This window comes from Poecile atricapillus (genome assembly GCF_030490865.1).
Source record: "Poecile atricapillus isolate bPoeAtr1 chromosome 36 unlocalized genomic scaffold, bPoeAtr1.hap1 SUPER_36_unloc_3, whole genome shotgun sequence".
Taxonomy (NCBI): domain Eukaryota; kingdom Metazoa; phylum Chordata; class Aves; order Passeriformes; family Paridae; genus Poecile; species Poecile atricapillus.
Window position 1 is genome coordinate 72,501 of NW_026708993.1, and position 12,553 is coordinate 85,053.

The 12,553-nt window shown below is 56.2% G+C and overlaps 1 protein-coding gene across 1 annotated transcript in view; it reads left to right on the plus strand.

The window, feature by feature from the left end:
* CHD3 (chromodomain helicase DNA binding protein 3) overlaps positions 1-12,553 on the plus strand; it is a 100,396-nt gene that overhangs the window by 54,206 nt on the left and 33,637 nt on the right. The window contains 4 exon segments of the mRNA XM_058828490.1: positions 776-893; positions 2,888-3,012; positions 6,657-6,888; positions 8,699-8,865. Coding sequence (XP_058684473.1) covers positions 776-893; positions 2,888-3,012; positions 6,657-6,888; positions 8,699-8,865 — 642 coding nt within the window.

Sequence of the window (12,553 nt, forward strand, 5' to 3'; positions counted from 1 at the left end):
CCATCCTAGTCCCTCCCAGTCCATCCCAGTTCATTCCCAGTCCATCCCAGTCCATCCCGGTCCATCCCAGTGTGTCCCAATCCCACCCCAGTCCATCCCAGTTCATCCCAGTCCATCCCAGTTCCCTCCCAGTCCATCCCAGTCCATCCCAATCCCACCCCAGTCCCTCCCAGTCCCTCCCAGTCCCTCCCAGTCCATCCCAGTCCCTCCCAGTCCCTCCCAGTCCATTCCCAGTCCATCCCAGTTCATCCCAGTGACCCCAAATTCCCTCCCAGTCCATCCCAGTCCCTCCCAGTCCCTCCCAGTCCATCCCAGTCCATCCCAGTCCCTCCCAGTTCCCCCCAGTCCCATCCCAGTCCATCCCAGTCTCTCCCAGTCGGTCCCAGTCCAGCCCAGTTCCCTCCCAGTCCCTCCCAGTTCATCCCAGTCCCATCCCAGTCCCTCCCAGTCCATCCCAGTCCCTCCCAGTCCATCCCAGTTCATCCCAGTGACCCCAAATCCCCTCCCAGTCCATCCCAGTGTGTCCCAATCCCATTCCCAGTCCATCCCAGTTCCCCCCCAGTCCCTCCCAGTCCCTCCCAGTCCCTCCCAGTCCCTCCCAGTCCATCCCAGTCCCATCCCAGTCCATCCCAGTCCATCCCAGTTCCCTCCCAGTCCATCCCAGTGTGTCCCAGTCCATTCCCAGTGGTTCCCAGTCCATCCCAGTGGGTCCCAGTCCCCCCCAGTCCCCCCCGAGCGGGTCCCAGTCCGTCCCAGTTCATCCCAGTTTGCGCAGATGACGAAGATGCTGGACCTGCTGGAGGATTTCCTGGATTTCGAGGGTTACAAATACGAGAGGATCGACGGCGGCATCACCGGGGCCCTGCGGCAGGAGGCCATCGACCGCTTCAACGGTACCGGAGATACAGCCGGACACACGGACAGGCGGACACACAGACAGACACCTGAGATACAGCCGGACACGCGGACAGGCGGACAGACACACCTGAGATACAGCCGGACACGGGGACAGGCGGACACACAGCCGGACACACGGACACAGCCGGACACACGGACAGGGGACACACAGACAGACAGACACCTGAGATACAGCCGGACACGGGGACAGGCGGACACACGGACACACGGACACACAGACACCTGAGATACAGCCGGACACACGGACAGACAGACAGACAGACACCTGAGATACAGCCGGACACGGGGACAGCCGGGGGGACACCTGAGATACAGCCGGACACGGGGACAGGCGGACAGCCGGACACATGGACAGGCGGACACACGGACAGCCAGACACACGGACAGGCGGACACACGGACAGACACCTGAGATACAGCCGGACACGGGGACAGGCGGACACACAGACACACAGACACCTGAGATACAGCCGGACACGGGGACACAGCCGGGGACACACGGACAGACAGACAGGGGACACACCTGAGATACAGCCGGACACACGGACAGGCGGACACACAGCCGGACACCTGAGATACAGCCGGACACACGGACAGGCGGACACACAGCCGGACACCTGAGATACAGCCGGACACGGGGACAGGCGGACACACGGACAGACAGACACCTGAGATACAGCCGGACACACGGACAGGCGGACACACGGACACACAGACAGACAGACACCTGAGATACAGCCGGACACACGGACAGGGGACACACAGACAGACAGACACCTGAGATACAGCCGGACACGGGGACACAGCCGGACACACAGCCGGGGACATGGGGACACCTGAGATACAGCCGGACACGGGGACAGCCGGACACACGGACAGGGGACACACGGACAGGCGGACACACCTGAGATACAGCCGGACACGGGGACAGCCGGACACACAGACAGCCGGGGGGACACCTGAGATACAGCCGGACACACACAGCCGGACACACAGCCGGGGACACACGGACAGCCGGACACACCTGAGATACAGCCGGACACACAGACAGGGGACACACAGCCGGGGACATAGGGACACCTGAGATACAGCCGGACACACCTGAGATACAGCCGGACACGGGGACACACAGCCGGACACACAGACAGCGGGACACACCTGAGATACAGCCGGACACAGATACAGCCGGACACACGGACAGGGGACACACAGCCGGGGGGACACCTGAGATACAGCCGGACACATGGACAGGGGACACACGGACAGCCGGACACACAGACAGCCGGGGACATGGGGACACCTGAGATACAGCTGGACACACAGACAGACAGCCAGACACACAGACAGACAGCCGGACACACAGCCGGGGGACACCTGGGGACACCTAAACACACCTGGGGACACCTGGGGGTACAGGGAGGTGACAGGGACAGGCGTCCTGGGGTATTCCGGTGTTTCGGGTGTTTCTGGGTGATTTTTGGGGTGGTTTTGGGGTATTTGGGGTGTTTTTGGGGTGTTTTTGGGGTGTTTTGGGGTGTTTTTGGTATTTTGGCGGTTTTTTTTGTTTTTTGGGTGGTTTTGGGGTGTTTTGGGGTGTTTTGGGTGTTTTTGGGGTATTTCGGGGTGTTTTTGGGGCATTTTGGGGTGTTTTGGGGTGTTTTTGGTATTTTGGGTTTTTTTTTTGGTTTTTGGGTGTTTTTGGGGCATTTTGGGGTGTTTTGGGGTGGTTTTTTTGGTTTTTGGGTGGTTTTGGGGTGTTTTGGGTGTTTTGGGGTGTTTTGGGTGGTTTTGGGGTATTTCGGGGTGTTTTTGGGGTATTTTGGGGTGTTTTGGGGTGGTTTTTTTGGGTTTTTGGGTGGTTTTGGGGTGGTTTGGGTGGTTTTGGGGTATTTTGGGGTGTTTTGGGGGTGTTTCCGGGTGTTTTTGGGGTATTTCGGGTGTTTTCGGGGTCACTGACGCCGCGGGGGCAGCGCCGGGGGCGCAGCAGTTCTGTTTCCTGTTGTCGACGCGGGCCGGGGGCCTCGGCATCAACCTGGCAACAGCCGACACGGTTGTGATCTTCGACTCGGACTGGAACCCCCACAACGACATCCAGGTGGGTGCTGTCACCCGGACACTGTCACCCGGTCAGTGTCACCCGGTCAGTGTCACCTGGACACTGTCACCTGGTCAGTGTCACCCAGACCCTGTCACCTGGTCAGGGTCACCCGGTCATTGTCACCTGGACACTGTCACCCCATCAGTGTCACCCGGTCAAGGTCACCCGGTCAGGGTCACCCGGTCAGAGTCACCCGGTCAGGGTCACCCGGTCAGGGTCACCTGGACACTGTCACCTGGTCAGTGTCACCCGGTCACTGTCACCCGGACACTGTCACCCAGTCAGTGTCACCCGGTCACTGTCACCCCATCACTGTCACGTGGACACTGTCACCCGGTCAGTGTCACCCGGTCAGGGTCACCCGGTCAGTGTCACCCAGTCAGGGTCACCCGGTCAGTGTCACCTGGACACTGTCACATGGTCATTGTCACCTGGTTGGTGTCACCTTGACAGGGTCACCTGGCTGGTGTCACCTGGCTGGTGTCACCCTCCCCAGCTCCCTGTCTCCCCTTCTTGCCAAGTCCCTGAGGTGTCCCCAAGGTGTTCCTCATGTCCCTGAGATGTTCCTGAGATGTCCCTGAGATGTTCCTCATGTCCCTGAGATGTCTCTGAGACGTCCCTGAGATGTTCCTCATGTCCCTGAGATGTCCCTGAGATGTTCCTCATGTCCCTGAGATGTCCTTGAGATGTTCCTCATGTCCCTGAGATGTCCTTGACATGTCCCCCATGTCTCTGAGATGTCCCTGAGGTGTCCCTGAGATGTTCCTCATGTCCCTGAGGTGTCCCCAAGGTGTTCCTCATGTTCCTGAGATGTTCCTGAGATGTTCCTTCTGTCCCTGAGATATTCCTCATGTCCCTGAGATGTCCCTGAGGTGTTCCTCATGTCTCTGAGATGTCCTTGACATGTCCCCCACGTCCCTGAGATGTCCCTGAGATGTTCCTCATGTCCCTGAGATGTTCCTCATGTCCCTGAGATGTTCCTGAGATGTCCCTGAGATGTCCCTGAGATGTTCCTCCTGTCCCTGAGATGTTCCTGAGGTGTCCCCCATGTCTCTGAGATGTTCCTGAGATGTTCCTCATGTTCCTAACATGTCCCCCATGTCTCTGAGATGTCCCTGAGATGTTTCTCATGTCCCTGAGATGTCCCTGAGATGTCCCTGAGATGTCCCTGAGATGTTCCTCATGTCCCTGAGATGTTCCTGAGATGTTCCTCATGTTCCTGACATGTCCCCCATGTCTCCGAGATGTCCCTGAGATGTCCCCAAGGTGTCCCCCATGTCCCTGAGATGTTCCTGAAATGTACCTCATGTCCCTGAGATGTTCCTCATGTCTCTGAGGTGTCCCTGAGATGTTCCTCATGTCCCTGAGGTGTTCCTCATGTCTCTGAGATGTTCCTCATGTCTCTGAGATGTCCTTGAGATGTCCCTCAGATGTCCCTGAGGTGTCCCTGAGGTGTCCCTGAGGTGTTCCTCATGTCCCTGAGATGTTCCTGAGGTGTCCCCCATGTCCCTGAGATGTTCCTGAGATGTTCCTCCTGTCTCTGAGATGTGCCTGAGATGTTCCTCATGTTCCTGAGATGTCCTTGACATGTCCCCCATGTCTCTGAGATGTTCCTGAAATGTTCCTCCTGTCCCTGAGATGTCCCTGAGATGTCCCTGAGGTGTCTCTGAGATGTCCCTGAGATGTTCCTGAGATGTTCCTCATGTTCCTGAGATGTCCTTGACATGTCCCCCACGTCCCTGAGATGTCCCTGAGGTGTCCCTGAGATGTTCCTCATGTCCCTGAGGTGTTCCTGAGATGTTCCTCATGTTCCTGAGATGTCCTTGACATGTCCCCCATGTCCCTGAGATGTTCCTGAAATGTTCCTCATGTCCCTGAGGTGTCCCCAAGGTGTTCCTCATGTCCCTGAGATGTTCCTGAAATGTACCTCATGTCCCTGAGATGTTCCTCATGTCTCTGAGATGTCCCTGAGATGTTCAAGTTCCTGAGATGTTCCCCATGTCCCTGAGATGTTCCTGAGGTGTCCCCTATGTCCCTGAGATGTCCCTGAGATGTCCCTGAGATGTTCCTCATGTCCCTGAGATGTCCCTGAGATGTTCCTCATGTCCCTGAGATGTTCATCCTGTCCCTGAGATGTCCCTGAGGTGTCCCCCATGTCTCTGAGATGTTCCTGAGATGTTCCTCATGTTCCTAACATGTCCCCCATGTCTCTGAGATGTCCCTGAGATGTTCCTCATGTCCCTGAGATGTCCCTGAGATGTTCCTCATGTTCCTGAGATGTTCCCCATGTTCCTGACATGTCCCCCATGTCCCTGAGATGTCCCTGAGATGTCCCTGAGATGTTCCTCATGTCCCTGAGATGTCCCTGAGATGTCCCTGAGATGTTCCTCATGTTCCTGAGATGTCCCTGAGATGTTCCTCATGTCCCTGAGATGTCCCTGAGATGTCCCTGAGATGTTCCTCAAGTTCCTGAGATGTCCCTGAGATGTTCCTCATGTCCCTGAGATGTTCCTGAGATGTTCCTCATGTCCCTGAGATGTTCCTCATGTCCCTGAGATGTTCCTGAGATGTTCCTCATGTCCCTGAGATGTTCCTGAGATGTTCCTCATGTCTCTGAGATGTCCCCCATGTCCCTGAGATGTCCCTGAGATGTTCCTCATGTTCCTGACATGTCCCCCATGTCTCTGAGATGTCCCTGAGATGTTTCTCATGTCCCTGAGATGTCCCTGAGATGTCCCTGAGATGTCCCTGAGATGTCCCTGAGATGTTCCTCCTGTCTCTGAGATGTTCCTGAGGTGTCCCCTATGTCCCTGAGATGTCCCTGAGATGTTCCTTCTGTCCCTGAGGTGTTCCTCATGTCCCTGAGATGTCCCTGAGATGTTCCTGAGGTGTCCCCTATGTCCCTGAGATGTCCCTGAGATGTCCCTGAGATGTTCCTCCTGTCTCTGAGATGTTCCTGAGGTGTCCCCTATGTCCCTGAGATGTTCCTGAAATGTTCCTCATGTCTCTGAGATGTTCCTCATGTCCCTGAGATGTTCCTGAGATGTTCCTTCTGTCCCTGAGGTGTTCCTTATGTCCCTGAGATGTCCCTGAGATGTTCCTCATGTCCCTGAGATGTTCCTGAGATGTTCCTCATGTCCCTGAGATGTCCCTGAGATGTCCCTGAGGTGTTCCTCATGTCCCTGAGATCTCCCTGAGATGTTCCTCATGTCCCTGAGATGTCCTTGACATGTCCCCCATGTCTCTGAGATGTCCCTGAGGTGTTCCTCATGTCCCTGAGATGTTCCTCATGTTCCTGAGATGTCCTTGACATGTCCCCCACGTCCCTGAGATGTCCCTGAGGTGTCCCCAAGGTGTCCCCCATGTCCCTGAGATGTTCCTGAAATGTTCCTCATGTTCCTGAGATGTCCCTGAGATGTCCCTGAGATGTTCCTCATGTCCCTGAGATGTCCCTGAGATGTCCCTGAGATGTTCCTCAAGTTCCTGAGATGTTCCTCATATCCCTGAGATGTTCCTCCTGTCCCTGAGATGTCCCTGAGATGTTCCTCATGTTCCTGAAATGTTCCTCCTGTCCCTGAGATGTCCCTCAGGTGTCCCCACCACATCCCCACCGTGTCCCCACCATGTCCCCATCCCCCCAGGCCTTCAGCCGCGCCCACCGCATCGGCCAGGCCAACAAGGTGATGATTTACCGCTTTGTGACGCGGGCGTCGGTGGAGGAGAGGATCACGCAGGTGGCCAAGCGCAAGATGATGCTGACGCACCTGGTGGTGCGCCCGGGGCTGGGCTCCAAGGCCGGCTCCATGTCCAAGCAGGAGCTGGACGACATCCTCAAGTTCGGCACCGAGGAGCTCTTCAAGGACGAGAACGAGGGTCAGCTCCAGCCTGGGGTGGGGTGGGGTGGGGTGGGGTGGGGTGGGCTTCTCCTGGGGTTCTGGTGGGTTTCTGGTGGGTTCTGGTGGATTCTTCCGGGTTTTTTCTGGGTTCTGATGGGTTCTGATGGGTTCTTCTGGGTTCTCCTGGGTTCTGATGGGTTCTCCTGGGATCAGCTGGGGTTCTGATGGGTTCTGGTGGGTTCTGATGGGTTCTGATGGGTTCTGATGCGTTCTTCTGGGATCTTCTGGGTTCTGATGGGTTCTGGTGGGTTCTGGTGGGTTCTGGTGGGTTCTCCTGGGTTCTGATGGGTTCTGATGGGTTCTGGTGGGTTCTTCTGGGTTCTGATGGGTTTTTTCTGGGTTCTGATGGGTTCTGGTGGGTTCTCCTGGGTTCTTCTGGGTTCTCCTGGGATCTTCTGGGTTCTGATGGGTTCTGGTGGGTTTTTATGGGTTCTGATGGGTTCTGATGGGTTCTCCTGGGATCTTCTGGGTTCTGATGGGTTCTTCTGGGTTCTTCTGGGTTCTCCTGGGTTCTGATGGGTTCTGATGGGTTCTGGTGGGTTCTGATGGGTTTTTTCTGGGTTCTGATGGGTTCTGATGGGTTCTGATGGGTTCTCCTGGGTTCTGATGGGTTCTGATGGGTTCTTCTGGGTTCTCCTGGGTTCTCCTGGGTCCTCATGGGTTCTGGTGGGTTCTCCTGGGATCTTCTGGGTTCTGATGGGTTCTGATGGGTTCTTCTGGGTTCTCCTGGGATCTGATGGGTTCTGGTGGGTTCTGGTGGGTTCTGATGGGTTCTCCTGGGATCTTCTGGGTTCTGATGGGTTCTGGTGGGTTCTGATGGGTTCTCCTGGGTTCTGATGGGTTCTTCTGGGTTCTGATGGGTTCTCCTGGGATCTTCTGGGTTCTGGTGGGTTCTGATGGGTTCTGATGGGTTCTGATGGGTTCTTCTGGGTTCTCCTGGGATCTTCTGGGTTCTGATGGGTTCTGGTGGGTTCTGATGGGTTTTTTCTGGGTTCTGGTGGGTTCTTCTGGGTTCTGGTGGGTTCTGATGGGTTCTGGTGGGTTCTGATGGGTTTTTTCTGGGTTCTGATGGGTTCTGGTGGGTTCTGATGGGTTCTCCTGGGTTCTGATGGGTTCTGGTGGGTTCTCCTGGGTTCTTCTGGGTTCTGATGGGTTTTTTCTGGGTTCTGGTGGGTTCTGATGGGTTCTGGTGGGTTCTTCTGGGTTCTTCTGGGTTCTGATGGGTTTTTTCTGGCTTCTGGTGGGTTCTGATGGGTTTTTATGGGTTCTCCTGGGTTCTGATGGGTTCTCCTGGGTTCTGATGGGTTCTGATGGGCTTTTTCTGGGTTCTGATGGGTTCTGGTGGGTTTTTATGGGTTCTCCTGTGTCCTTCTGGGTTCTCCTGGGTTCTCCTGTGTCCTTCTGGGTTTTCTTGGGTTCTCCTGGGCTCCCCTGGTTTCTCCTGTGTCCTTCTGGGTCCTTCTGGGTTCTGCTGGGTTGTTCTGGGTTCTCCTGTGTCCTTCTGGGTTCTTCTGGGTCCTCCTGTGTTGTTCTGGGTTCTCCTGGGTTCTTCTGGGTTCTTCTGTGTCCTTCTGGGTTCTCCTGAGTCCTTCTGTGATCTCCTGGGTTCTTCTGGGTCCTCCTGTGTTGTTCTGGGTTCTCCTGGGTTCTCCTGGGTCCTCCTGTGTCCTTCTGGGTGTTGTTGGGTCCTCCTGTGTTGTTCTGGGTTCTCCTGGCTTCTCCTGTGTCCTCCTGTGTCCTCCCGTGTCCTCCCGTGTCCTCCCGGGTGACGCGGTGCGTCGGCGCAGGGGACAACAAGGAGGAGGACAGCAGCGTCATCCACTACGACAACGAGGCCATCGCGCGGCTGCTGGACCGGAACCAGGACGCCACCGACGACGCCGACGTGCAGAACATGAACGAGTACCTGAGCTCCTTCAAGGTGGCCCAGTACGTCGTCAGGGAGGAGGACAAGGTGGGCCGGGGACACTGCGGTGGGGTGGAGAGCAGGAGATGTTGGGTGGGTGGTGGAGATGGTGGTGGTGGGACACTGGGGTGGGGTGGAGAGCAGGAGATGTTGGGTGGGTGGTGGAGATGGTGGTGGGACAACGGGGTGGGGAGCAGGAGATGTTGGGTGGGTGGTGGAGATGGTGGTGGGACATCAGGGTGGAGAGCAGGAGATGTTGGGGGTGGTGGAACATCAGGGTGGGGTGGAGAGCAGGAGATGTTGGGTGGTGGTGGAGATGGTGGTGGGACATCAGGATGGGGAGCAGGAGATGTTGGGGGTGGTGGAGATGGTGGTGGGACATCAGGGTGGGGAGCAGGAGATGTTGGGGATGGTGGAGATGGTGGTGGGACATCAGGGTGGAGAGCAGGAGATGTTGGGTGGGTGGTGGAGATGGTGGTGGGACATCAGGGTGGAGAGGAGGAGATGTTGGGGGTGGTGGGACACCAGGGTGGGGAGCAGGAGATGTTGGGTGGGTGGTGGAGATGGTGGTGGGACACCGGGGTGGAGAGCAGGAGATGTTGGGTGGGTGGAGATGATGGTGGTGGTGGGACATCAGGGTGGAGAGCAGGAGATGTTGGGTGGGTGGTGGAGATGGTGGTGGGACATCAGGGTGGAGAGCAGGAGATGTTGGGTGGTGGAGATGATGGTGGGACATCAGGGTGGGGAGCAGGAGATGTTGGATGGTGGTGGGACACCAGGGTGGGGTGGAGAGCAGGAGATGTTGGGGGTGGTGGAGATGGTGGTGGTGGGACATCAGGGTGGAGAGCAGGAGATGTTGGGGGTGGTGGAGATGGTGGTGGGACATCAGGGTGGAGAGCAGGAGATGTTGGGGGTGGTGGAGATGGTGGTGGGACATCAGGGTGGAGAGCAGGAGATGTTGGGTGGGTGGTGGAGATGGTGGTGGGACATCAGGGTGGGGAGCAGGAGATGTTGGGTGGGTGGAGATGGTGGTGGGACATCAGGGTGGAGAGCAGGAGATGTTGGGTGGGTGGAGATGGTGGTGGGACATCAGGGTGGAGAGCAGGAGATGTTGGTTGGATGGTGGAGATGGTGGTGGGACATCAGGGTGGGGTGGAGAGCAGGAGATGTTGGAGGTGGTGGGACACCAGGGTGGGGTGGAGAGCAGGAGATGTTGGGTGGGTGGAGGAGATGGTGGTGGTGGGACACTGGGGTGGGGTGGAGAGCAGGAGATGTTGGGTGGTGGAGGAGATGGTGGTGGGACATCAGGGTGGGGAGCAGGAGATGTTGGGTGGGTGGTGGAGATGGTGGTGGTGGGACATCAGGGTGGAGAGGAGAAGATGTTGGAGGTGGTGGAGATGGTGGTGGGACATCAGGGTGGAGAGGAGAAGATGTTGGAGGTGGTGGAGATGGTGGTGGGACATCAGGGTGGAGAGCAGGAGATGTTGGAGGTGGTGGAGATGGTGGTGGGACATCAGGGTGGAGAGCAGGAGATGTTGGGGGTGGTGGAGATGGTGGTGGGACATCAGGGTGGAGAGCAGGAGATGTTGGGGGTGGTGGAAATGGTGGTGGGACATCAGGGTGGGGAGCAGGAGATGGTGGGGGTGGTGGAGATGGTGGTGGGACATCAGGGTGGGGTGGAGAGCAGGAGATGTTGGGTGGGTGGTGGAGATGGTGGTGGGACATCAGGGTGGAGAGCAGGAGATGTTGGAGGTGGTGGAGATGGTGGTGGGACATCAGGGTGGAGAGCAGGAGATGTTGGGGGTGGTGGAGATGGTGGTGGGACATCAGGGTGGGGTGGAGAGCAGGAGATGTTGGGGGTGGTGGAGATGATGGTGGTGGGACATCAGGGTGGAGAGCAGGAGATGTTGGGGGTGGTGGGACACCAGGGTGGGGTGGAGAGCAGGAGATGTTGGGGGTGGTGGAGATGGTGGTGGGACATCAGGGTGGGGAGCAGGAGATGTTGGGTGGGTGGTGGAGATGGTGGTGGGACATCAGGGTGGGGAGCAGGAGATGTTGGATGGGTGGTGGAGATGGTGGTGGTGGGACATCAGGGTGGGGTGGAGAGCAGGAGATGTTGGGGGTGGTGGGACACCAGGGTGGGGTGGAGAGCAGGAGATGTTGGGTGTGGTGGGACAATGGGGTGGAGAGCAGGAGATGTTGGGTGGGTGGAGGAGATGGTGGTGGGACATCAGGGTGGGGAGCAGGAGATGTTGGGTGGTGGAGATGATGGTGGTGGGACATCAGGGTGGAGAGCAGGAGATGTTGGGTGGGTGGTGGTGGAGATGGTGGTGGGACATCAGGGTGGGGTGGAGAGGAGGAGATGTTGGGTGGGTGGTGGAGATGGTGGTGGGACATCAGGGTGGAGAGCAGGAGATGTTGAGGATGATGGTGGTGGGACATCAGGGTGGGGTGGAGAGCAGGAGATGTTGGGTGGGTGGTGGAGATGGTGGTGGGACATCAGGGTGGAGAGCAGGAGATGTTGGGTGGGTGGTGGAGATGGTGGTGGGACATCAGGGTGGGGAGCAGGAGATGTTGGGGGTGGTGTCCCCTTGGGTGTCCCTTGGGTGACCTTTTGGTGACCTTTTGGTGTCCCTTGGGTGACCTTTTGGTGACCTTTTGATGACCTTTTGGTGACCTTTTGGTGACCTTTTGATGACCTTTTGATGACCTTTTGATGACCTTTTGGTGACCTTTTGATGACCTTTTGGTGATATTTTGGTGACCTTTTGATGACCTTTTGGTGACCTTTTGGTGACATTCTTATGACCTTTTGATGACCTTTTGGTGACCTTTTGATGAACTTTTGGTGTCCCTTGGGTGACCTTTTGGTGACCTTTTGATGACCTTTTGGTGACCTTTTGATGACCTTTTGATGACCTTTTGGTGACCTTTTGATGACCTTTTGGTGACCTTTTGATGACCTTTTGGTGACATTTTGGTGACCTTTTGGTGACCTTTTGATGACATTTTGGTGACCTTTTGATGACATTTTGGTGACCTTTTGGTGTCCCCTGGATGTCCCCTGGGTGACCTTTTGGTGATATTTTGGTGACCTTTTGGTGACCTTTTGATGACCTTTTGGCGACCTTTTGGTGACCTTTTGGTGTCCCCTGGGTGTCCCCTGGGTGACCTTTTGGTGACCTTTTGATGACCTTTTGATGACCTTTTGGTGACCTTTTGGTGACCTTCTGGTGACCTTTTGATGACTTTTGGTGACCTTTTGGTGACCTTTTGGTGTCCCCTGGCTGTCCCCTGCGTGACATTTTGGTGACCTTTTGATGACCTTTTGGTGACCTTTTGGTGACCTTTTGGTGACATTTTGGTGTCCCTTGGGTGACCTTTTGGTGTCCCCTGGATGTCCCCTGGGTGACATTTTGGTGACATTTTGGTGACATTTTGGTGACCTTTTGATGACATTTTGGTGACCTTTTGATGACCTTTTGGTGAACTTTTGGTGTCCCTTGGGTGACCTTTTGGTGACCTTTTGGTGACCTTTTGATGACCTTTTGGTGTCCCCTGGATGTCCCCTGGGTGACATTTTGGTGACATTTTGGTGATATTTTGGTGACCTTTTGATGACCTTTTGATGTCATTTTGATGACCTTTTGATGACATTTTGGTGAACTTTTGGTGACATTTTGGTGACCTTTTGATGACCTTTTGGTGACCTTTTGGTGACCTTTTGGTGTCCCCC